Source organism: Saccopteryx bilineata, chromosome 4, assembly GCF_036850765.1.
Source record: "Saccopteryx bilineata isolate mSacBil1 chromosome 4, mSacBil1_pri_phased_curated, whole genome shotgun sequence".
NCBI classification, from domain to species: Eukaryota; Metazoa; Chordata; class Mammalia; order Chiroptera; family Emballonuridae; genus Saccopteryx; species Saccopteryx bilineata.
Window position 1 is genome coordinate 275,486,814 of NC_089493.1, and position 26,457 is coordinate 275,513,270.

The window sequence follows — 26,457 nt, forward strand, 5'->3', positions numbered from 1 at the left end:
GGCCCTTTGCACACATCACACCTAATTGATTTTTTCCCATTCATTTGACAAGTATTAACTGAGTGCCTACAACATTCAGGAACTGAATATCTAGGTGCTGGGGAAAATACAAACATGAAGTCTCCCCTCCTGGCATTCTAACAAGACAAAGAGGTGAAGCAGAGAGCTGTAGAGAGTGAGCATATCTCTGAAGGGAACAAATTGAATGATGGGGACCCAATGGGAAGGGGTGTCAGGGTGGCCTCTGCTAGGAAGTGACATCCTTTCGGCATACGAGACTCAAATACCAAAATGTCTGTGAGTGGCAGGCCATGCACAGCTCAGTGACAAAGGCCAAGCCACAACCCTCCGAGATGCCAAACCAAACAGCAAGCCAAGCCAGAAAAGAGGGGCAAGGCCTTGACCTTGTCCATGACAGTCTGGCCACCCACGCTCGCCATGGTTTATTTAACTTTTGCTGGTGGGTGAGGTCCGCAAAGAGGCACTGTGAGTGGAGAACCGTGAGTGGAGATCTGGCTCAAATCCCTGTTCTGTCCTTGCTGTGTGACCTGGGCAGCTGTCACCGCCTCTCTGAGTCTCAATCTTCTTTTCAGTGGAGTGGGGAGCCTGTGATATGAGCCAGTTAAGGAGGGTGAGATGAGTCAATGCAATCGTGCATGTAAAGGGCTGATCCCAGCGCCTGGTCCCAGTCCTGGTCCCGGTCCTGGCTCTGTAAATAGGCATTGGCATTAATGATAAATCCCCTTTGTCGGAATTGGGAAGCAGAGAGAGACCAGCTCCATCCTTTCAGACACGAGGGCACAGAGGCACAAGAGGGAAGCAGTCTGTCCAGAGCTACGCAGCAACTGGGCTGTCAGAGCTGTGTCACCACCAGCCTCTCCCTATGACAGAGGACTGCCTGCATCTAGAGGGGTCCTTTGGCCGCCCCCTCCTCTCACCCTCCTTGACCCACCCTCTCCCTGTGGCCCTTGGGTATGAGTAAAGCCAGGGCCCTTATGGCTTCGCGGCTGTCTGAGCTTCTGGGTGTGCTTTTACCCAGACCAGGAGCGCCAGGTCCCTGGACACAAGCAAGATTCTTTTTTCTTTTTTTTTAAGTGACAGGAGGGGAGATAATGAAATATACTCTCGCATGCGCCTGACCGGGATCCACCCGGTGACCCCTGTCTGGGGATGATGCTTGAATCTACTGAGCTATCTTCAGTGCCTGAGGCCGATGCTTGAACCAATGGAGCCAATGGCTGTGGGAGGGGAAGAGAGAGAGAGAAGGGGGAGAGGGAGGGGAAGAGAAGCAGATGGTCGCTTCTCGTGTGTGCCCTGACGAGGGATCAAACACGGAATGTTCATACGCTGGGTCAATGCTCTATTCACTGAGCCAACCAGCCAGGGCCACAAGCAGGATTCTAAACCAGTTTTAAACCATCTAAGGGCTGGCCAGTTGTGGAAGAAGGGGAGGGCTGCATTTTAGATAAAAAATCTACCTCAAAGGTAGAGTTGGGGTCAAATCCTAGTTTTTTTACTTCTCAGCTGTGTGCCCTGGGACAAGTTCACCCTCTGACCTTTAGTTTTCTTATCTGTGAAATGGAGGTAACCCCAGGTTCTTAGGAGGACTAGGGAGTGCCTGGTACATAGTAGGTGCTCAAAGTGTGCGCATTCGCATCACCACCCGTGGGTCCTGGGACTGCCCTCCTGCCGTCCACCCCTCCCCTGCCTGGTTGTCTCACTGGCGGGTGATCTGGGAGACAAGGAAGAACAGGTGAGGAGATGAGGCTGGGTCCAAGCTCGCCCACCCCTGGTTGAGTAGGAACCCTGTGATACTGGTCCCGCTGCTGACAGCTCGGCTGCTACCTCGGGGAACATCAGAAAGGACTGTCTCAGTCTGTTCTGGCGGCTATAACAAAGCAGCACAGACCGGCCGGCTTGTGAACAACAAACTTATCTCCCTCAGTTCTGGAAGCTACAAGTCCTTCAAGGTCAAGGCACCTGCAGATTTGGTGTCTGGTGAGGGCCTGCCTCCTGGTTGATAGACACTGTCCTCTCTGTTTTTTACATGGAGGAAGGGACAAGGCAACTCACTGGGGTCTTTTATAAGGTCACTAATTTCATTTAGGAGTGGTCCACCCTCATGACCTAATCATCTCCCAAAGACCTCACCTCCAAATACCATCACATTGGGGGGTAGGGTTTCAACCTATGAATATGGGGAAACACGCATTCAACCTATTGCGAGGACCCGGAGCCCATTTCTCCTCTCCCCCAGGCACTCCAAGGCAACAGAATGTAAAAGCAGAGGAAGCCTCCGGCACAGTGGGGATGCCCCGGAGACCGAGGCCTTCCTACAGCACACAGTGCACAAGAGGGGCCCGCTGCTGAGGGCCATCTGGCAGGTGTTCCGCTCCACCTTCCTCCTCGGGACCCTCTGCCTTGTCATCAGTGATGTCTTCAGGTTCACTGTCCCCAAGCTCCTCAGGTGGGTTCAAGCCTTGGGTGCATTGCTAACGTGGGTGGTCCCTTAATGGTGTATTTCCAGGTCCAGGGGGTTCAGCGCTCCTGCCCCTGCTTAGACCTCTGGTGCTCAGGGCCCTGGAGGGGGCACGAAAGGACATAAATAAATGAGACCTGGGGAAGAAGAAAATGAGTGGCCTCTAACCTGACTTATCAGTTAGCTCTTGCTGTGTAACAAAACAGCCCACAGTGAGGGGCTCTAACCACTTACTTACTTATGATAATGTGGGTCAGCAATCGGTTTGTGCCCGTGCACCCCACGTGTCTCCTCGTCTGTCCAAATGTCCTCTTATGAGGACACCAATCATACTGGATTAAGGTCCCGCTGAATGGCTTCATTTTAACTTGCTCACCTTTTAAAAGGCCCCATCTCCAAATGCAGTTGCATTTTGAGGTGCTGGGGTTTTGGACAAGTGAGGATAAAAACCTCACCTCTTGACCGGAGCTGCTGCAGGTCACTTTGACAATAAGCATAGACCATGGGGAATATAATTGCAGTCATTTCTGAAAAAAAAAAAAAAATCAGCCACTTCATCTGGTCTCCCAGATTGGGCCAGGCTTGGCAGCGCCCACCAGCACCTGCTCTCACCAGTGCCTCCCCCTCACTCTCCCACCAGCCTGTTCCTGGAGTTTATCAGTGACCCCGTGGCCCCAGCCTGGAAGGGCTATCTCATCGCCTTGCTGATGTTCCTGGCCGCCTGCCTGCAGACGCTGTTCGAGCAGCAGCACATGTACAGGCTCAAGGTGCTGCAGATAAGACTGCGCACAGCTATCACTGGCCTGGTGTACAGGAAGGTGAGCCCCTGGCGAGGCGTGGCCTTCCGCTTCTCTCTGTCCTGTCCCGGTGTACATACATACCAATGCTTCATCCAGGGAGGGTCACATCCTTGAGCTGTCAGTATCACTTGTACCTGAAAACACAATCATCACTTCACTAATAGTTGCTTATGCTACACTCTCACCTTCTTGGTTATTTCTGTAAGGCCTCTTGTGATCTGACCCTAGGATCTCTCTGACCTCATCACATGACACACCCCTTCCTCTCTTGCTCCTCTTACTCAGGGTCTTTGCACTTGCTGTTACCACTGCTGATACTCTTTTCATAACTCTTCTGTAAGCAATGCCTGATCTGTGGGCATTGCCTTACCTGAAAAATAAAACTTACCGTATTCCTCCATGTATAAGATGCACCCTTTTCCAGAAAATTAGGATCTAAAAACTGGGTGTGTCTTATACAGTGGTTGTAGTTTTGTTTGTTTGGTTTTTTTTTTATCTTTCTGAAGCTGGAAATGGGGAGAGACAGTCAGACAGACTCCCACATGCGCCCCACCGGGATCCACCCGGCACGCCCACCAGGGGCAACGCTCTGCCCACCAGGGGGCAATGATGCTCTGCCCCTCCGGGGCGACGCTCTGCCACGACCAGAGCCACTCTAGCGCCTGGGGTAGAGGCCAAGGAGCCATCCCCAGCGCCCGGGCCATCTTTGCTCCAATGGAGTCTTGGCTGCGGGAGGGGAAGATTGTTGTTTTTTTTTTTACTTGCATTTCCCTCTTTTATTTGCCCAGATGAGGAGTTGTATAAATTTTATGATGACTAAAACTCGAGTTCAATAACTTTATGTAATACATTTCTCTTCAAATTTCGGGCCCCAAAATGAAGGTGCATCTTATACATGGGGAAATACGGTATATTTCAAAACCTCTCTCCGTGGCACTCACCAGGAGACTGCACCTGCACCGAAGAAGGAGCTATGGGAGTCTTCATTTTGTTCCCCAGCCTAAACACCAGCCCCAGGAGAAAGAGCCCCCTGCCTCTGTTATTCTTTTCTTCTTCTTTTAATTTCTTTCTCTTTTTTTTTATTAATTGAATTTATTAGGGCGACATTAGTCCACAAAACCATATAGGTTTCAAACGTACAACTCAGTAAAACAGCATCTGTACACTGCATCCTGCGCCCAATGCCCCAAGCAAAGTCTCTCTCCATCCCCATCGCCCCCTTAGCCCCCTTCCCCCTACCTCCACCCCCTTTCCCTCTGACTGACACCATTGTGGTCTGTGTGTGTGTATTATAAACACACGTATATATAGTGTATATCAGCGGTTCTCAACCTGTGGGGCGACCTCTGTGTTTTGGTTGTTCGACCCCCGCCGGGGTTGTGATCCACAGGTTGAGAACTGCTGGTGTATATGCTTTTGGCTAATCTTCCATTCAGTCTCTGTAACCCTCCTCCCCTCTAATAGCTGTCCATCTGTTCCCTGTGACCCTGCCTCTGTTTCTATTTTGCTCATCAGTTTATTAAGTTCATAAGACTGCGCATAGAAGTGAGATCATATTGTATTTGCGTTTCTCTGACTGGCTTATTTCACTTGGCATAATAATCTCCAGGTCTATCCGTACTGTTGCAAAAAGAGAAGATTTCCTTCTTTTTTGTGACTGTGTAGTTATTCTGTAGTGTGGATATACCACAGCATTTTTATCCACTCATCTATTCACGGGTCTTTGGGCTGCGTTCAGATCTTGACTATTGTAAATAATGCTACAGTGAGCACGGGGCTGCATATGTTCTTTCGAATTAGTGTTTTGGGATCCTTTAGGAGATAGTCTCAGGAGTGGGATCACTGGGTCATAAGCCCTGCCTCTGTTGTTCACAGCTATATTCTCAGCACTCAGGTCAGTGCACGGCACAGAGTAGGTGCTCAATAAAGATTAAAAGATTTTTTTTGGAGAATTTCTACACGCAGTCATTCCCTGATTATTCTTTCACCCCCTTGCTTCCTTTCTCACACACTCAGGAGAGAGAGAATTGCAAGTAAGACAGCGTTCAACAGGCTGGAAGGGGTCCACTATGGCCCCAGGGTTAGGGAAAATTTGGGGCTGCCAGAGAACCAGGTCGGTATTTGAGAGGCACATTAAATGCCATCTAACACCTTGGTGAGCCCGGGTCATGCCTTAGTCATCCTGGATTCCAATCCTGGCCTAGTCACTTACAAGCCTTCCAACTTTGGGCAAGTTGGTCAATTTCTCTGTGCCTCAGTTTCCTTAGCTGTATAATGGGGTTGGTAATTCTGCATTCATTGATTTTAGTGTCACTTGTTTAACAGTTCTGAAATCAAGACGCATTAGGTCTTAATTTAATTAGCATTGATTTTTTTTTTCCCCTTCATTGATATAAAAACAGTAAGGGTTTTATTTGTGGCATTTTAAAAGGAATGAGACATGGTAGTACCTGCCCCCTGTTGTTGGGTGAGGTGTTCGTCACAGAAAATGATGACACTGTTTATTGAACACGGTGCCTGTGACCTCGTTAGCACTCAGCAGAAGGCCACCACTGTTGCCACAAATCCAAGGTTTCCAGGTACGATGTGATTGATTAATACTGCTCTAGTGCATTTTTGTCATCTACCTGGATTCTCACAAAGGTTCCAGGAGACTGGCTTAGGGGATTTTTATTAGCCCACTTTAGAGATGAGGAAACTGAGGTGCAAAAGGTAAAGAAACCTGTCTCATTCAGTTCGTGCGTCGTAGCTTAGACGCAGGTCTGCTCCCTGGGGGCTCCCTGCCTCCCCCCGCCCCCTACTCCCATCCCCACCACCTGACCTTTCCTCAGATTCAAGTCTCCTTCCTCCTGTCCTGCCCAGGTCCTGGCTCTATCCAGCGGCTCCAAAAAGACCAGCGCCATTGGGGACGTGGTCAACCTGGTGTCTGTAGACGTCCAGCGGCTGACTGAGAGCGTGCTCTACCTCAATGGGCTGTGGCTGCCGCTCGTCTGGATCATCATCTGCTTTGTTTATCTCTGGCAGGTGAGCCGGGCGGGCCAGGGGCGGGGCTGGGATGTGAGCTGAGTCCTGCCCCGTCCTCCTCCTTCTCTCCCTCCTCTTCCCGGCTTCCGGTCTCCACCTGCACGCCCACTGCGGGCTGGTCCAGTGGGCCATGTCTTGGACACGGTGCCTTCACTTGACCTTGGGCAGGATGCTCACCCTCTCTGAGCCTTCGTTTCCTCATCTGTAAAATGTTGATGACAATGATAACATGGCCACTTCTTATTATCAGGGTACCAGGGACACAGAGTAAGCCTCTTTGAAGTTATCTGTAACCCTGGGGCACCAGTACCATCAACAAAAAGGACAGGCCATTCTAGGGGAAAGGGTTTGCTACCTATTTGTCAAAAAAGCATAATTGGCCAAGTGACAAAAAAAAAATCACGAGTTGTTTGTTTTTTTACTTTCTGTCATCTATTAATAGTCGGTGGAGGCCCTGGCCGGTTGGCTCAGCGGTAGAGTGTCAGCCTGGCATGCAGGAGTCCCGGGTTCAATTCCCGGCCAGGGCACACAGGAGAAGCGCCCATTTGCTTCTCCCCCCCCTCCCCCCCTCCTTCCTCTCTGTCTCTCTCTTCCTCTCCCGCAGCCAAGGCTCCATTGGAGCAAAGATGGCCCCGGCACTGAGGATGGCTCTGTGGCTTCTGCCTCAGGTGCTAGAATGGCTCTGGATGCAACAGAGCAACGCCCCAGATGGGCGGAGCATCGCCCCCTGGTGGGCATGCTGGGTGGATCCCAGATGGGTGCATGCGGGAATCTGTCTGACTGCCTCCCGTTTCCAGCTTCGGAAAAATGAAAAAAAAAAAAAAAAATAGTCGGTGGTGTAGGATTTTTTTTTATTTTATTAAAACCACAAACTTTGAAGTAGGACCGTCTGGGTTCAAATTCTGCTTTCTACCACGTGCTCCTTATAAAACCTTGTGCAAGTGATTTAACCTGTCTGTTGCCCCTTTCTCATCTGGAAGGTGAGAATCACAATTAGCAATAGGGCCCCTGTCCTGGACGTTGAGGTCTGCAGTGAGCGCATGCCCGAGAAGGCCTTAGGACAGTGCTGGCACCCAGCTGTAGCCTGTGGGTGTTGTCTCATGTGGTTAGTGATGCACCCCTGTGGGCAGGGGACTTGGTAGCTTGTGTTCCAGAGCCCAGCATACAGGGGCTGCTTAGCAAACACACATGGGGCACTTCACACACTACTACAGAGATGTTAGCTGTTATGATAGAAAGAGCGTGAGTGGGGAGCCCTTGGGAAAACACAGGGCAACTGAGTAGGCTGACCGCTGACCCAAGTGAATCTGCGGACAGCACACCCGTCACTCTCCTGGCCCCTTGGCAGACAGAGGGCCCCTACCATCAGAGGATCATGCTGAGATCCGGTTAAGGAAGGATGGGCATTGGGGCTGCTAACAGTTAGCATTTGTAGCAATTTTGCCAAATGATGCCATCTTGCCAGAGAGAGTTCAACCTTCTATCAACATTTCTTTGAGTACGTATGTTCCCAACCCTGGCTGTGACCGCTGGTTATTTGCCTTCTGGGCACCTCTCTAGTTAGCCACTGGATGGCACTATTGCTGCATAAATGAAATAAACCTGCTTGCTGAGGATAGCCAAGGAAGTTTCCAAAACTGGTTTTGACTAACAGGAGAAACCAAGGCCCACAGACGGGAGAGGGGGTGAGGCTTGTCTAGAAAATGGGCCAAAATGAGCTCAGAAGGAAACTCAAAAAGTCACAGCCACTTAAAAACCATCTATTCTACTTCCCCCTCACGCCTGCATTTTCCATATAAAGACACCAGAGCTAAGAGGGAATACAACCATTCCAGAGTCACAGAGCTGGTGGAGAGAGGGTGTGTGTGCCACAAAACACGGTGTCCAGTTAAATATAAATTTTAGATATATTGAATAACTTCTTAGCATAAATATGTCCCAAATATTCCATGGTACATACTTATACTAAAAATTTATTCACTGTTTATGTGAAATCCTAATTTAACTGGTCAGAGGTCCTGCATGGTTATTCGCTAAATCTGCCAGCCCTCGTCGGAGTGGAATAAAGACTGGGATAATAACGCATTGTGTGACATAGGCACTTATGTTAGGATCTGAAAACAGCTCTAGTGCCATTGAACAGGTGAGGAAACTGCAGCTTAGGGAGCGTAAGTCACTTGCCCAAGGCCACACAAGTGAGTGTCAGAGTCAGGATTTGAACCCAGATCCTGATTCCAGAGGTCTGACTTCATGGTTCTTTTTTTATTTTTAACAAGCAAGATGAGAGGGACAGATAGGGCCAGACAGAGAGGAAGGGAGAGAGATGAGAAGCATTAATTCAGAGCTGCAGCTCCTTAGTTGTTCATTGATTGCTTTCTCACATGTGCCTTGATTGAGGGGGCTCCAGCTGAGCCAGTGACCCCTTGCTCTGACCTTGGGCTTCAAGCCAGTGACCCTGGGGTCTGGTCTACGATTTCACACCTAAGCCAGATGAGCCTGTGCTTAAGCCAGTGACCTCGGGGTTTTGAATCTGGGTCCTCAATGTCCCAAGTTGGCACTTTATCCACTGTGCCACTGCCTGGTCAGGCCTGACTTCACCATTCTGACCAGGTGCGCCCACCTGGTTCCGCCTGTCCAGATGCACGACCTGTGTTGTCTACACACACACCCGTTGTGTGAAGTGTGTCATTGCTTTCTTTTTTTAAGTTTCTTAAAATTTTTAAATTTTTTTACATTTTATCGGGGTGATACTGGTTACCATAATTATACAGGTTTCTGGTGCCTGATTCCACGACATAGCTCTGCATACCGTACTGTGTGTGAGAACGTCACTCCCCGACGTGGAAGGTTTCCCCTTGCCTGCCCCGTGTCCTGGTCTCCACCCCACAGCTGCCCTCCTCGCCTCCCTGACACCTCCCTGCTTCCGAATCAAATCTGAACCTCCACCCCCTCCCCCGGTCCTCACCGGATCCCTCGGAGTCTACAGCTGGGCCCCTCAGGGATCTCGTGACATTGTCCCCTCTGTCTCTAGCTTCTGGGACCCTCTGCCCTCACTGCCATCGCTGTCTTCCTGAGCCTCCTCCCTCTGAATTTCTTCATCACCAAGAAGAGGAACCACCATCAGGTTTGGCAATCGACAGAAGGGACCCCTGGGGGGGGGGGGATGGGAGGAAGGCCAGGAAGGAGATGGGAGGGGTTGGGAGAGGGGAGAGGTGGCACGGGCCTTTGCAGTCACTCAGTCGGTGGGTGGCAGCTCTGTCCCCCCAGTGTTCAGACCACATAACCATGGGTCAGTGTTGATGCCTCTCTCTCACATTCCATGAGTCAGCAATTTGGTTGACCTCACCTTCAAATTGTTTCCAGAATGTTTCTCCTTCTCACTCCAGGCTCTCCGAACCCCATTGTCTCTCTCTTGGGTCACTCTGGGGACCCCCTGGCTGAGTCCCCACTTCTGTCCTCACCCCCACCCAGGCCTCTTCACACATCAACCAGAGGGCACTGTGTAAACCAAACAGGGGCCCTCCCTCCCATTTCCCTGCTATGGCCAGAACCCTGCTATGGCCACCTGCCCACTGTGATGTGGCCTCATCTACCCCTTGCTCACTCCATGCCCCCTACTGCCCTCCCTGTGATCCTCAAACATGCCTAGCTCCTGCCACAGGGCCTTTGCACTGGCTGTAACCTCTGCCTGGAACACCTGCCCTCCTCTCCCTGACGTCTAGGCAGCCTCTCCTCACCTCCCTGGTTACAGGGCAATGTGCCCTCCCCTCCACCTCCTGCAGCTCAGCTCCTCGGCCTATGCTCTTCCACAGCGCTTGTCACCTTCTGACTGGCCACAGGACCCACCTAGTTCCTCCATTTATTTTCTCTCTGTTGTTAGAGTGAAACTTCTCAGGAGTAGGGAATGCTCGCTGATGTGGTCCCAGCTTTCCAAACAGTGCTGGTTTTAGGAGGTGCTCAGTAAATACTTGGAAGAGAGAGAGGGAGGGAGAGAGGAAGGGAGGGAGGGAGGGAGAGAGGAAGGGAGGGAGGGAGGGAGGGAGGGAAGAAGAGAGGGAGGGAGGGAGGGAGGAAGAAAAAACAAAGGAAGGAAGGGTGTCACACAGGCTGTTCCTCCATCCTTTTGTTTGGCCTCCCCTCAGACACTAGCCACGCAGCTGCCCCTCTGACATACCCCTCAAAGGTGAAACACAGTGGTCCCAACTCCTCTGCCTGGCCGCCAAGTCCCAACATGATCCAGGCCACCTCTCTTCCTGGTCCCCGCACACCCTCCTCTGACCACACTGGCTGTCCTCCAAGTCATGCTGTGCCCTCCATCTTCCCCTGCCCACTCCGGTCCTCTCGCTCTCTGTGTGCTCAGCACCTTCACACCAGTTCTGACATAGCTCACATGTCACCCCCGCCTTCAGGAAGCCTTCCTGGTGGCACCACACTCAGCTGGGTTAGGGCCCTGCTTCTGCTTCCAAAGTGTTGGGGTCCTCCCTCTGTTAAGGAGCATCACCCTGTGACGAAGGTAGAGGCAGGGGGACAAAGGGAGATAACGTGGTTCAGGAGCAGAAGGACGATGGAGACACAGATGCTGAGAGGCAGACAGCTCGGAGCCTGGCTTGAATCAGCAAGATTTGCTGAGCGGGTGGTATGATGGTTGCAGGGGAGGGGAACTCTAGACTTGTCCTTGTCCTCTTCCCTCTCTTCCCTCTGGCCCCAGGAAGAACAGATGAGGTGGAAGGACTCCCGAGCGCGGCTCACCAGCTGCATCCTCCGAAACATGAGGATGGTCAAGTGCCACGGCTGGGAGGCAGCCTTTCTGGAGAGAGTCCTGCACATCCGGGGCCAGGAGCTGGGTGCCTTGAGGACCTCTGGACTCCTCTTCTCTGTGTCTCTGGTGTCCTTCCAAGTGTCCACGTTTCTGGTGACGTCACCTGGTCTCCCTGTCGGGGGGGGGGGGACTGCTGGGGGAGGAGGAATGAGGTAGGCAGAGGTTTTAGATCCTGGAGCCTCTCTTTGCAAACCACCCTGTCCATCAAAATGTACGCTTCCTGCTCTCATTCAGGGGTTCCTGCTTTCTGCTGATTAATGGGTCAGTCAGCTCGTCCCCCTGAATGCGGCCGTGTCTAATAAGACCTGTTGTTCTCCTGAAAGTTCCAGTCCTCTGAAAGTGCTGCTTCTACTGCCGTGGGGACCGGGTGACAGGGGCAGGAAGCTGCAGAGGTGGAACCCCAAGTCACCCTGCTGCGGCCCCCTCACTTTGGCACAGTGCTGGTCCTGTCTTTTTCCAACTGATTTCACAAATTCCTTCCAGACTCGCCCTCTAAAGCATGGCTTTGACCGCAGCCACACATTGCAAACCAACCCTACAACGACTCACCTCTGTGTCTAGTATATAATCCATACCCTTCATAAAACATTCAAGGCTGGTGACAAGTTTCCAGAAGGCTCTAGAATCCCAGGAGGCATGTGCCATGACACCAGATGTTGCCAACACAATCAACACTCAGAACTACAAGTACCATCATTTAGAACCATGAGGGTTCCCCCCAAAGGGGTCATTGAGTCACCGTAACGACAAGTGATCACCACACTGACCATCACTTAGCTTAGCGTGACCATCACGCCAAGTGATGCTACCAAGATGGAGAACCGCGTGTCCCTCAATGCCTGGAACCGGGAGTTCCTGACACCTACTGACCGCGGGGCCGTGCGTGCACACCCCTCATCCACAGCTGAATTCAAGGAACGATCTGGGTGGAGGGGACACACGGACCCCTGGAGACCCCACAACTGGCTTGGGCTTCCCTGGCCACACTCACGGCAGCTGACGTCACCCCGTGTCTCACCCAGGTGGCACTGGTTGTGTTCACTGTCCACACCCTGGTGACTGAAGAGAATGCCATGGACGCCGAGAAAGCCTTCGTCACCCTCACGGTTCTCAACATCCTCAACAAGGCCCAGGCTTTCCTGCCCTTTTCCATCCACTCTGTCGTCCAGGTGAGGTGGGGGAGGGGCGCCTTGCAGCAGGGGCTGTCCACCCACATCAGCCAAGGAGGAGGAGGAGGAGGAGGAAGAAGGGAGTGAGAAAGGGGATGAAACAGCAGGAAACACAGAGGGAAGGGGCAGAGGCCACCGCAGGAGCTGTCAGCAAACATCCTCCTCCAAGTGCACAGCCTCACCAATTCAGCGACCCCTCGTGCAAGTGTTCACTTGGGTCCCTTTTCATACAAAGCAAGTTTATCTTCTTTCTCATCCTCAACTGACTCTACTCCCGTTGTGCCTCCTTGGCCCTGAAGACCCGCTGAGCCATCCCTATTTAAATGGCCACCATTCTCATTACCAACGATAGATTGGGGCTGGGAGCAGAGGCGCCCCCAGGTGGACAATGTTTAGAATCGTTCCTGGAAATTGGCCTGATGATGCCACCAGAAAGGTCACCATTCTCTCTCAGGGTCTGGTCTGCAGGATGGCAGTTCATTCAAACCCACGGTGCTGATTAGGAGCAGGGAGATAAAAGGGTACCACTACCATCATTGTCACCTCCTTCACGTGCATCATTTTTTTGTGACCTAAAGAGCTTTGCGCTATTATTGCCTTGCAAGTGAGCAAGGCTGGGTAGACAGGAAGCTTTTCCCCTCCACCTGGAGGCACCCGACACCCCAAGCCTGAGTTCCTTTTCTGCTCTTCCGGCACGGGTGACCTGGGCTTGGCTTTCCCCAGGCCCGGGTGTCCTTGGACCGTCTGGCCGCCTTCCTCTGCCTGGAAGAAGTTGCCCCTGAGGCTGTGGACTCGAGACCCTCCAAATGCTGTGAGTGCCGAGCTTGGCAGGAGGGGGTGGGAGGGAGGAGGTGCCAGCAGGATGCCCGGGTCTCAGCTCCGGGGTGGGAGGGGCTGATGGCAGCAGGAAAGCACGTGCAGACTGCACTATCAGCCACGTAATTTGCAAACTAGCACCACGCTGCCTTCTGCCCCTCATGCGGTGACGACTCGTGGGCACCTACTGTGTGCCCTGTGCCCTCACATGGAAGGGCCGGGGAGATGAGCATGGCAGCACATTCGTTGAGCTAGAAAATAACATCGAAGAGGTGACGAGCGCAGCTGTACGAGGACGGGACGTCCCTGACCGCAAGTCAGCTGGGTGTGCCTGCTCTGCCCATCCACTGCCAGCCCGACACCTACAGGGCTAGCCGCACGAGCTGAACTGCTGCCGGGGGAGGGCAACCCCTCCGAGGTGTGAGGCCCTCCCCTTGTTATAACTGAGGCATCCTCTTCCTGCTCACTGAGAAAACACCCACGTGGTACCTAAAAGCGTAGCCTGAGGCGTTGGACTGCCCCAGCCAGAACTTAATCTCTGAGCCTCAGGGTCCCCATCTGCCAAATGGGCACGGAGATCTTCACAGCATCTCAGCTTATGGCCACGGTCAGGGTTAAACGACTTTGTTTAAGTATGGCGGTGCTGAGAGCGGGCTCTGCACGAAGTCAGCATTCTACACATTTTATTTAGTATTGTAAATGTTATTAGAGAAAAAGAACCAGGAAAGTCGGCTAAGAGCCCTTTAAATAACCCCACACTGGTGTTTCTGAGGCTCACTCAAACTCTGGCATCCTTTAAGCAGGGCACAGCTTCGTTTGGCTGAGTCAGTGTGCTGTGGGCAGTCAGAAATGGGCACTGGGTTCAAATCCCAGGTCTGCCAGTGCTGGCTGGGTGGCCTTGGGAAGTAACTCCTCCAGTCCCCTACCTCTGGCAGAATTATCCTGATAGCCACCAAGAGCCAGCATGCCCTCAGTTCTCAGGTGCAGTCCATACATAGCATAGGGTCTGTGATCACTGTGCCCTTGTCCCCAGTGGAGGGCCCGTGGACCCTGGACCAGAGGCCCCTGCCTCTTGTTCGAGCCTCGCCTTTGACACACCTGGTCACGAGCCTGGAGCTAGAGCCTCACTCTCCCGTCCTTGCTCCTTACACAAAGGTGTACGACGGTGAGATTGGCACACACACCGACAGCTATGTGGACCGAGCACTTACCATGTGCCAGCACAGTCCATAGCGCCCTAAACAGTGATAGCCTCATCTTCCCCTCACACCTATTTTATAGATGTGGAAACAGAGGAGAACACGCATACCCCAGACAGAGAAGAAGGGACCAGACGCCAGAGTAGGGCAGACAGACGCACAATAAAAAGACACAGGACTCCCAGTTAAATTGGAATTTCAGATTCAGAGAGAACGATTTTTTTGAGTGTAAGTATATCCCATGCCATATGTGGATAGACTTAAACCAAAAAAGTACTTGTTTATCTGAAATTAGTATTCAACTGGGCATCATGACTTGTATCTGCAACCCATCCCCTGGAGACCATTCGGTCCAGTGGGTGTCGGTGGGGGTCACCAGCTCATTAGATAGAAGATGCTCACCCCAAGGAGATTCTGATTTGGGGGTTTGGGCTGAGCCACGGAGAGAGTTGTTTTAAAAAATCTCTCTGGGTAATTCAAAGAGTGCAGTCAGGGTCCAAAACCACCCATCTGGTCCCTCCCTCATTATACAGATAAGATATCTGAGACCCAGAGACAGAGGGAGACCAGTGTCCCTGATCACAGGTGTTGTCCCAGTAAAATTAATAGCACTCCCTTCACTCTCCGAAGTCTCGGACTGGATGGTAAATTATGTCAGAAGCCCAATCACTTTTCTACAAAGGACCAGCTTGTACGCTTGAGGCATTGCAGGCCATTAGGTCTGTGTCCCAACTGTTCACCTCTGCTGTTGCAATGTGAAAGAATCCAGTTTAAAAAAATAACATAGCCCTGGCCTGTTGGCTCAGTAGTAGAGCGTCGGCCTGGCATGTGGGAGTCCCGGGTTCGATTCCTGGCCAGGGCACACAGGAGAAGCACCCATCTGCTTCTCCACCCCTCCCCCTCTTTTTCCTCTCTGTCTCTCTCTTCCCCTTCCTCAGCCAAGGCTCCATTGGAGCAAAGTTGGCCCGGGAGCTGAGGATGGCTCTGTGGCCTCTGCCTCAGGCGCTGGAATAGCTCTGGTTGCAACACAGCAATGCCCCAGATGGGCAGAGCATCGCCCCCTGGTGGGCGTGCCAGGTGGATCCCGGTAGGGCTCATGCGGGAGTCTGACTGCCTCCCCGTTTCCAACTTCAGAAAAATACAAAAAAAATAAATAACATAAATAAATGGACATGACTATGTTCTAATACAATTTTATAAAAATATAGGTAGTCCTCGAATTACAACAGTCTCAACATACGTTTCAAGTTTACAACCCTCACTCCCATAAAAACTTTTAAAAACTGAGACGAGAGCATTTCGGCTTATTCCGTTAGTGTCATACTTACAGACTCCGTGTGCAAACTAGTTTGGTTTTATTCGGCAGAAGAATACGCAGTATCGTGGCCATATGAGTGAGGGAGTTGGTGTCCCCCAGTACGCTTACCTACGTCATTTTGGACTGTTAAAAGCACAAGTGTTCTGTTCGTGTTAGGTTAGTGTGTGTTTCAACTTACACCAAAATTCAGGTCACGTCACTGTCGTAGGAACAGAACTGTGTTACAACCCGAGAACCCCCTGTGGACAGCAGGCAAGATCGGGCCCCTGGGCTGTTGTTTGCAGACCCCTGAATTATCTGACCTTCCTACAGGGAGAGAGTATGACCATCCCAGGGTCACATTCAAGCTAGGGAGAAGAAGCAGGGCAGTTTGTTCAGTTGGGAGAGATTTCCTGCTGCCTCGGGGTGGGGGGCAGTGCCTGGGGCTGGGGGTCTCTGGGACAAGAAATGTCTGGTATAACTGGTCTTTTATGCCTGCAGCTGCCAGGGAGGCCTGCATCAGTGTACAGGAAGGCACCTTCGCTTGGTCCCGGGAGAGCCCGCCCTGCCTGCACAGGTACACAGGGGCTTCCCTCGTAACTACCTTCCCGTTGACAGGGAGAAAATGCAAGAGGCTCTTGCTGCTTCCTGTGTGAGCGATGGTGCAGTTGCAGCCTGGGGCTGGCGGGTGGAGGGTGGGTGAGCCTGGGCTGGCGTTCTCCCAGGCAGACACCCAGGACCAGCCCTGGCAGAGGGAGTCTCGGGAAAGCAGAGCTCCTGCAGATGCGGGACAGGGCATCCAAGCCTGCCTGGCAGGGAGGAGAGATCCTCTGCTCTCCAGACTGGTCAAGGTGACAAGAGAGTGGCCTGGCCAAGAAGAGGCAGCCCCATCAGGCATGCCTGCTTCTCTTCCCCTGTGGCAGTCCCTACATCATTGTCACTTCTGGCATTCAACTCTTTGGCTAGGTTTTTGTAACAGAAGACCTCAGCCAACCCCAAAACGTTCTATGCAGGAAACTAAAATACCCTGGCCAGTATCTATCAGTTGTCATTCACTCACTTCATAGTATTTATAGAGCTCTTTGTATGTGCCAGGCCCTGTTTTAGGCACTGAGGCTGACATTCTGAATGGAGGGGTGCACAAATGAGAAATTAGGGTAAGATGACAGAGTGTGATGTTGACAGGGTCACATGTAGTGAGAGAGAAGTTCTGGCATTTAAACTGAGTTTATAATGAAGAAGGGAAGGAATCAGTCTTGCACGTTCCTGAAAGAAGAGCTTCCTAGGCAGTGGAAATAGCACATACAAAGGTCCTGGGGCAGGAGTATGCCTAGACCCAGGTTTCTTTCTTTCTTTTCTTTTCTTTTTTTTTTTGTATTTTTCTGAAGTTGGAAACAGAGAGGCAGTCAGAAAGACTCCTACATGCACCCAACCAGGATCCACCCAGCATGCCCACCAGGGGCAATGCTCTGCCCATCCGGGGTGTTGCTCTATTGCAACCAGAGCCATTCTAGCGCCTGAGGCAGAGGCCATGGAGCCATCCCCAGTGCCCGGGCCAACTTTGCTCCAATGGAGCTTTGGCTGCGGGAGGGGAAGAGAGAGACAGAGAGGAAGGAGAGGGGGAGGGGAGGAGAAGCAGATGGGTGCTTCTCCTGTGTGCCCTGGCTGGGAATCAAACCCGGGACTCCTGCACACCAGGCCAACGCTCTACCACTGAGCAAACCGGCCAGGGCAAGACCCAGGTTTCTTCACCCATTATTATTGACATTTGGAGTTGGATAATTCTTAGTTATGGGGGCTGTCCTGTGCATTATGGGATGTTTAGCAGGACCCCATTATTCACCCTCTAGATCCAGATCCTAGCAGCAACCCCCACCAGCTGTGATAACCCAGATTATCTTTAGACATTCTCAAATGACACCTGGGAGGCACAGTCTCCCCCAGTTGTGTTTGAGAAACAGGAGGTCAGTGTGCAGGTACAGAGCAGCAGGAGGCCAGGTGTCCTTCAAGATTGTTAGCACCCTGAGTGGCATGGGAACTGCTGGAAGGCTTCAGCAGGGCCGTATCATGATCTGACTTGGGTTTTAACTCAGGCCCCTAAGGTCTCTGGTGGAAGATGAACAGGAGCAGAGACAAGGGCAGAAGCAGGAGGAGCAGTGAGGAGCTTATTGCAATGACTGAGGCAAGAGATAATGCTGGTTAACTCCTCCTGCCACAATAAATTGTGTTTGCACATGTGTGCACGCATGTATGCATGAGTACACTGTGTGTGCATATGTATGTGGTGTGCACGTATGTACATGCATTGTGATATAGCATATGCATGTGTGCATGTGTGTGGGTGTGTGGGTGTGTGTGCATGTGTTCCTGTGCACATGCATGGGACATGATGGTTGCTTGCACAGTCAGACAAGGATTGGGAGAAGGAGGGATGGCGCCTGAAAGTCCTCTCAGCAACCCCCTAGATGAGTCATAGTGGAAAAGGCTGGCTGTGTCTGGGTTCACCAGCCCTGCACAGACTCAGGCTGGGCCCGACCCGGGGATCTGTCTCCCTCCAGGATAAACTTCAGGGTGCCTCAGGGCTGTCTGCTGGCTGTCGTTGGTCCAGTGGGGGCAGGGAAGTCCTCCCTGCTCTCTGCCCTCCTCGGAGAGCTGTCAAAGGTGGAGGGGTCTGTGAACATCAAGGTGAGGTCGCACCCTCTGCCTTCCCGCCAGCATGTCCCCCTCAGGGCCCCCCCACGGCTCCCTGCTCCTCCACGTCCTCTCCATTCACGCCGTCCACCTTCTGCCACCAGCAAGAGCCCGGCGCCCACTATTCCTCCATAACTGCTCCTCCCTCCATCCCATTGGCCTCCTCATGGCCAAAGCGAGTTGTGTTTTAGGGTTCCGTGGCTTACGTGCCCCAGGAGGCCTGGGTCCAGAACACGTCTGTAGTGGAGAACGTGTGCTTCAGGCGGAAGCTGGACCCCTCGTGGCTGGAGAGAGTCCTGAAGGCCTGTGCCTTGTGGCCAGACGTGGGCAGCTTTCCTGCAGGAGTCCACACCCAAGTTGGGGAGCAGGTGAGGGGCTTGGGACTTCTTGGGACAGGGAAGCACTGTGGCTGGGGCCATTTGCCTCCCTGAGCTGTGGGTGGTGCGGTGAGAGGGACAAAGAGGCCAGGGAAGTGGGGGAGAAAGAGGGCCCAGCTTAGGGGCGAGCACAGACCAGGGGCTCAATAAATCATTATTAACTGTGAGTGATGAAAAACAGAGACCGGGGAGAGGCAGAAAGGCATGGCAGCATTGGTAGAGACTAGCTCTCCAGCTGGAAGTGAGGAGACCGGGGCATCTTTTCTGCTCTGCATTTTTGGGTAACATCAGTCAAATTGCTTCTCCTCTCTGGACCTCAATAAAAGGTCTGTACAGAGAGATCCAATAAATAGGATATGTGCATCTGGAAATATGGATTGGGCAGGATTGGCAAATTATGACCCACATGGCCAATCTGGCCCACCATCTGTTTTTGTAAATAAAGTTTTATTGAGACACAACCACACCCATCTATTTACCCATGGGCCATGGCTGCTTTTGCATAGCAAGGGCAGAGCTGAGCAGTTGTCCCCACCCCCACCCCACCCCCCACTGGCTGCTGACTCCTGGGTTAGGGAATCGAGAATGGAAAAGTAGGAGTTCAAGTTAAGGAAATGGGTGGGATTTTCTGGAGGGAAGGGGAGGGGGTCCAGGAGAGGGTCCCCTGTGGGAGGGAGGCATCCCGGGAAGAGGATGAGGAGCTGTGAAGGCCAAGGGAAGGGTGTTTTAGGAGCAAGGGGCTGCTCCGTGTCCTCGATATCTGCCCAGCTGTGTCACACCCTAAACGTGTGTTTTTAGGAAGCTCCCACTGCAGCATGCTCATCCCTGGTGACAGAAGCTCCATCTTCCAGAGCTCAGACCCCAAACCTTTGTGTTACCCCCGTGTCTCTTTTTTTTTTCTTACACCCACATCTAATCCATCAGCCAATCCTGTTGGGTCCCCCATGGAGGCAGATGCAGAATGGTCCTGCCCCACGCCATCAACTCTCCCTCGCATTGCGACAGCAGCCCCTGGCTGCCCTCCTTGTTTCCGTCCTCAACCCTGAGAGGTTAACCCCAGGGCAGCAGCCAAAGGGAGTCTGTTGAAACGTAGGTCAAATCATGTTCCTTCTCTGCTTGGAGTCCTCCCAGGTGCCCCCCCTCAGAGTCGAAGCCGAAGCCCCGAGCATCACTAGCGAGGCTCCCCCTCGCTCTGGCCCAGTTATCTCTCCGACCTCATCTCCCATCATGCTCCACTCCAGCCGCCCGGCTCTCCACAAGTTTTCTGGAACACCCAGAGTTCACCCTCACCTCAGGGCCTTTGCATCTGTTCTCTCTGCTTGTGAATCTTTTTTTTTTTTAATCCACATGGTCCATACCTCACTTTTATCAGGCCTCGGTCTTAAATGTCCCGTTCCTGGAGAGACCTTCCCTGCCCACCTTACCCAGCACAGCAACCCCGCCCCCACGGGACTCCCTACACCAGGGGTCACCAAACTACGGCCCGCGGGCCACATGTGGCCCCCTGAAGCCATTTATCCAGCCCCACAGCACTTCCGGAAAAAGCACCTCTTTCATTGGTGGTCAGTGAGAGGAATACATTGACCATCTCAGCCAAAAGCAGGCCCATAGTTCCCATTGAAATACTGGTCAGTTTGTTGATTTAAATTTACTTGTTCTTTATTTTAAATATTGTATTTGTTCCCGTTTTGTTTTTTTTTACTTTAAAATAAGATATGTGCAGTGTGCATAGGGGTTTGTTCATAGTTTTTTTTATAGTCCGGCCCTCCAACGGTCTAAGGGACAGTGAACTGGCCCCCTGTGTAAAAAGTTTGGGGACCCCTGCCCTACACCCTCCCCTGCTTTCTTCCTCTTCACAGCACAGAATACCATCCAGTAGGTGACATCTTTTACTTGTTTGCTTATTGAGTATCTGTCTCCCATGCCCACCCTCATTAGGGGGAAAGACCCATGAGAGCAGGGACTGGGCTTTGCTCACAGCTGTGTCCCCAGAGCCCGGAACGCTGCTGCTATAGAGCAGCCATGCAGTGAATATGAGTGGAGTGAATGAATGAGTGAACGGAAGTAAGGACTGAAAAGCTGCCACTGGGCGAGGCACCAGGGAAATGATGACTGGTGTCTGTGAGAACTGGTGTATCGGTGGGAAAACGGGACCAGAAGCCAGATTCGAGGAGAAGAGGAAGTGAGTGGGGGGACAGGAAGCCAGTGAGGGTGCAGACAACTCCTCACTGGAACTCCTCACTCCTTGCTGGGAAGGAGGAAAAGAGGCCGGGGAAACCGGGACGATGTTGGCTTGAGAGCAGGCGTGACAGCTGGGAGGTGGCCCTGGAGGACAGCACAGCGAGCTGTATCTCACTCTGATGAGATGTGGCCCCACTGCACTCAGGGCCTGTCCCGCTCTTGTGGCCACAGGGCATGAATCTCTCCGGGGGCCAGAAGCAGCGGCTGAGCCTGGCCCGGGCTGTGTACAGGAGGGCTGCCATATACCTGCTGGATGACCCCCTGGCAGCTCTGGATGCCCATGTTGGCCAGCACGTCTTCAACCAGGTCATTGGGCCCAGCGGGCTGCTCCAGGGAGCGGTGAGTTTGGGAAAACGTATCAGAGGGCACAGAGCAAAGGCAGAGAAAGTTTTAACCCAAGTCTGTCTCTAATTTCCTCCTGTAACGGTCAGCTTTTGCTATGCCAATGCTACATAACAAACAGTTCTCAAACCTCAGTGGCTTGCAACAACATTTTTTTTTTTTGCTTCTGGGTCTGTCGTTAAACTGCTACAGACCTGCCTCATTTGGGTCACTGGGTTCAGGTGAATTTCCTGATTTGAGAGACAGGTGGAAGGAGCCCCTCTATATCTCTGTTGTGACATGCTGTTTTGAGGAGGGCAGGAGCACATGAAGAGGGAACTTGTCTCACTCTGAGCCCCAGGCACAACCTGCCACCACCTGGCTCAGGAAGGCTGGTCAAGCCCATGAATGTAACTTCGACCCCTTCCCTGCCCAGACACGGATTCTGGTGACCCACGCACTCCACGTCCTGCCCCAGGCTGATTGGATCGTGGTGCTGGAAGATGGGGCCATTGCAGAGATGGGTTCCTACCAGGAGCTTCTGAACAGGAATGGGGCCCTGGTGGGCCTTCTGGATCGAGCCAGACAGCCAGGAGATAGAGGAGAAGGAGGTACCGGCTGGGCTTTGCTGGCTCTCTGTGCCTGGCTCCTGCCCAGGGTCCCACTGGTGGGAGCAGAATGCTCAGGCCACACCCTCCGTGCAAGCCCAGGCTTACGGCATGGCCACCCATCTGCCCAGTAGGAGCCAGTGGCACTATCCATGATCCAGGGGCTGTGATAAGTGCATCTAGAAACATACATTATTTCATTTGATCTTCACAACACCTCTTTGAGACACGTGTGATCATTGCTGCCATTTCACAGATGAGCCAATCAAGGCAAAGATTAAAATTTGAGTTTATGCTCAAAACTACTACAGAAACTGAGCAAGGTCATTTGGTGCTTTGAGGGCAGAAGACTCAGGCCATACTAGCTTGGGCTTCAATGATCCAGAAAATGCAATGCCTGCTGGGGAAATGATGACATTCTGGAAGCGAGGTCACCAACCCAAGCTCACCCACAGTGAGTGAGAAAGCACAGCCCATGGCACCTCACCCACATTAACTCGCTTACTCATCACTATGCCCCTGGGAAGTCAGTGCCTTAGTCACCTCTGATTTACAGCTGAGGAGACTGGCAGTGCTGGGGTTTGAACCCAAGCCCCTTGACCCCAGAGCATGTGGTTTCTCATCACTAGGCTGCCCCTCCATGAAGAAGCAAGGACTCACATCCAGGTATCCCCCAGCCCCAGCTCTGCCTCTTCTGAAAATATCTATTGAGCACTGACCCACCTAAGTGGTGCTTCACAGTGTCACCATCCTGGAGCTTGGAGGAACCTGCCCGGCCTTGGGGGTTTGGATCACCAGGGTCCTTCTGGGGAAAATGACGCCTAAGGTTGAGTAAAGGTTAGTTGGAAAGAACATTTCAGCCATAGTGAACTGCTTGTGCAAGGGTGTCAAGGGAACCTGAAGTAGTATGACTACATACTTGTTCACTGATGTTTCCCAACCCCAAGTTCATAGCAGGTGCCCGATCACCTCTGCTGAGTGAATACAGGGAGGAATGAGTGATTGAATGGATAATGTTCCTGGAAGAACCCTGGGAGAATTGTGCGAGGTTGCAGGAGCCAGAGCAGAGGACACAGACGCTCAGACAAGTTAAGGCTGTATACAGCCAGTGGGTGTCAGAGTCAGCATCCAGACCCTAAGGTCTTTACCCCCGTCATGTGACTAGTCTCCCTTGACATTGCAGAAACAGAACTCACAACCGACACAGAGGACCCCAGAGGCTCTGCTGGAGGTGGGAGGCCCACGGGTGGACCAGAGAGGTGAGTTTGCTGTGGTCCTGAGCACAGGGAGGGCGCAGATGGGGGCTGAAGACCATCTGCAGCTCAGGCAGGTAGGGGGCAGCCAAAACTATCCTGGATTGAACACCTGCTGAATACTTACCATGGTGCTCAGTCGTGAGATAATTCACCAAAAACTGTTTGACAATCAAATGGCCAAAATAATTAAGTCCTCAAATATCAAGTTTACAGAATGACCAATTTTCCCTCAAGTATAAATATATAAATGATAGATAGATAGATAGATAGATGATAGACAGATGACAGATGGAGAGATGGTAGATTGATTGATAGAAGATAAATTGATCTGATAGTGTAAATGGGTAAATAGATATAGAGATAGATGTAAATAGATGAATATATAGACAGATGATAGATTGATAAATGATGGGTAGATGATAGGTTGATGAACGATAAAAAGACAGGTGGATAGGTAGGTAGGTAGGTATATAGATAGATAGATAGATAGATAGATAGATAGATAGATAGATACAGGCATAGATTATCCTCATTTTATAGCTGAGGCAACTCAGGCACAGAGGAGTTAAGTCAGCTGCCTGTTGTTTCACAGCAATTCACATTTAAGGTTAAATCAGCCCACTCACCCACAGATGAAAGGAACATACAAGAAGTCTTCAACAAGTGAATTGTGAAAAATTGACCTTCTGACAACCTAGACTGACAAATCTGAGGGTAAACAGCAGGAACAAAATGATTGCAGCAGAGCTGAGGTCAAAATGAAAACCAAGTTTTAAAGTTAGGCAAATAAGTTCATTCAGTGAAATGGCATTGGAGGAACAGGCTTGCCTGACTCTGGGGTGACAGGTGGCATTTAGGTGCGCACCACAGAGGGAGGACACAGCATGGCACCTCGTTGGTGCTCAGTATGTTGACTGAGTGAATGTATGAGTGAGTGGATGAGTGGAGACTGTACCCCAGAGCTCAGTGACTCCCCGTGGCCATGAAGGTTGGGTACACACCCCATGGAAAGAGATGCTGATGTGTCCTAATTTCCTCTAAATAACAGGTCCGTGAAGTTAACCCCTGACAAGGACAGCACCACTTCAGAGGCCAAGACAAGTGTTCCCCTCGATGATCCTGAGAGGGGACTGTCAACAGGAAAGGACAGCGTGCAGTATGGCAGGGTAACTACCAGCTGCTCCCTCCCCTCCGCACCCCCTGCTACTGCTTGCTGCCCTCAGGGGTTCAAGACCTGCCACCAGTTACAGCACTGGGGTGCAGGGGTGGGGGGAGGCAGTAATCCTTACTGAACACCTACTATGTGCCAAGTAAGATTCTAGACACTTTCTATTTCTCAATGTTCACAACTACCCTAAAATTAGATGGTGATAGCTTCATTTTAGAGATGAAGAAACAGATCTTAAAGAGTTGAGAGGCTTCTCTGTGTTCCTATAACTAGCGAGTGACCAACTTGATACTCAAAACTAGGTCAGTCCTAATATGGAGCTTGTACTGTTTCTTCTCTGCTGGTTTCTTCACCCATATACTCACCTACCTACTTATCCATTCTTCCATCCATCCACCTACCCACCTTTCCTCCCATTCACCCACCCACCTACCCCTCCACTCACTCATCTATTCATCTCACCCAACCATACATACACTCACCCACCCATCTATCTGTCCATCCATCCACCCACCCACCCACCCACCCATCTGCCTATTTATTCACCCTCTCACCTATCCACCCTTCCATCCATCCATCCACTCTACCATCCAACCATCCATCCACTCATCAACCTATTCACCCACCTAAACATCCACTTATTTATTCATCCATCTACTCATCTACTCACTCACTTACCCATTCGCCCAACCAGCCCTTATCCCACTCAACCATCCACCCATTCATCCACCCAGGACACATTTATGGAGCCCCCACTGTGTGCCAGGTACAGTCTCTGCCCTGGTAGAGATTGCTTGCTGGTTGGGGGAGACAGTCAGCAAACAATTAGGCTAACAAGCAAGGTAATACCAGGTAATGATAAATGCTATAAGAAAATAAAAAGGGGCAATGAGTTGACAACCAGCCAAGGCCCTGCTTGGATAGGAGGCTCTGAGAAGTAACATTTGAGCTGAGCCCTGAGGGATGCAAAGGAACCAGCCCTGGGAGGAGCAGAGGGAACAGCAGGTACAAAGGCTCTGAGGTAGGGAGGAGCAAGGAAAGGGATCCTAAGAGCCAGCAGATATGAGCAGGGGGGTAAGGTCAGAGAAGTGTACCAGAAGTTTGGAATTTCTCCCAAGGGCCATGAAAAGCCGTGCACAGGTCAGCAACAGCAGGATGGGGGTGGTGGGAGTGGGGGTGGTGATATTTTCAAAAGTCACCTTGACTGCAGCTGTGTGCAGAACTTTAAGTTGGTAGGAGGCAGACCTTAAGCAGGTGGCTTAACCTGTCTGTGCCTCAGTTTCCTTATGCATCACCTAGGGAGAGAGACACATGCCTATCCCATAGTAGGAGCTCAATAAATCACTCCAAAGCCAGAGAGTGCCCAGCCGGTTCCCTTTAAGGCTCCCACTAACCCACTAGGGGTTCCAGCAGAAGGGGGCGCTGTGGCTCGGTGGGGCCTGTAGGGGAGAGGGTGCTCCTGGGGGAACCGCTGGGAGAGGGCCTGTGTGGTCTGCCCAGTGGCTCCATCTGCCCACTGACATGTTTTGGGAGCCTCACCTGCTTTTCCTCTCTCTCCTTCCCCACCTGGGGTCCACTCTCTGCCCCCACTTCCCCTGCTTGTGCTCCAGGTGAAGGCCACCATGTACCTGACCTACGTAAGGGCTGTGGGCACCCCGCTCTGCCTCTACGCACTCTTCCTCTTCTTCTGCCAGCAAGTGGCCTCCTTCTGCCGTGGCTACTGGCTCAGCCTGTGGGCGGACGACCCCACCGTGGATGGGCGGCAGACACACGCGGCCCTGCGAGGCTGGGTCTTCGGGCTCCTGGGGTGCCTCCAAGGTACCCCTCACTGGCCTTCCTCACCCTCCACCCTCTCATTCCCACCCAAGCTGCTCAGGGCTCCCCGGCCCACCCATCCCTGGCCTCATGGTCCTCCCTGAAGATCTGTGCAACTGTCCTAGATCCAAGTCCAGACCTGTGCCCTTAAGATGGGAGGAGTGGGGGACACGGCACATGCTCCCCTTCTGGAATCCTCAGAGTGTCTACCGGATTCCTTGGCAAATGCAGACTGTTGGCCCCAGATGTTGTGAGCACTTAGGTGGGAACACACTTGGCCGCAGCTGGCTCTGCCTCTTTCCACACAGAGGGCAAGAGACACAGGGTCTGACTGCCGGTGACTTCCAGTAACCCCATCCCAACTCCAGATGAGCCTT

General features: G+C 52.1%; 1 protein-coding gene across 1 annotated transcript in view; it reads left to right on the forward strand.

Annotated features, from left to right (window-relative positions):
- Window positions 1-26,457, forward strand: part of ABCC6 (ATP binding cassette subfamily C member 6) — a 55,454-nt gene that overhangs the window by 14,793 nt on the left and 14,204 nt on the right. Inside the window, exons 8-22 of the mRNA XM_066274758.1 lie at window positions 2,258-2,467; window positions 3,120-3,297; window positions 6,142-6,303; window positions 9,335-9,427; window positions 11,012-11,215; window positions 12,145-12,291; window positions 13,015-13,102; window positions 16,105-16,180; window positions 18,162-18,288; window positions 18,486-18,662; window positions 21,084-21,251; window positions 21,670-21,844; window positions 23,025-23,100; window positions 24,146-24,263; window positions 25,876-26,083. Of these exons, the coding sequence (XP_066130855.1) occupies window positions 2,258-2,467; window positions 3,120-3,297; window positions 6,142-6,303; window positions 9,335-9,427; window positions 11,012-11,215; window positions 12,145-12,291; window positions 13,015-13,102; window positions 16,105-16,180; window positions 18,162-18,288; window positions 18,486-18,662; window positions 21,084-21,251; window positions 21,670-21,844; window positions 23,025-23,100; window positions 24,146-24,263; window positions 25,876-26,083 (2,207 nt within the window). The remainder of the gene's footprint in view (window positions 1-2,257; window positions 2,468-3,119; window positions 3,298-6,141; window positions 6,304-9,334; window positions 9,428-11,011; window positions 11,216-12,144; window positions 12,292-13,014; window positions 13,103-16,104; window positions 16,181-18,161; window positions 18,289-18,485; window positions 18,663-21,083; window positions 21,252-21,669; window positions 21,845-23,024; window positions 23,101-24,145; window positions 24,264-25,875; window positions 26,084-26,457) is intronic.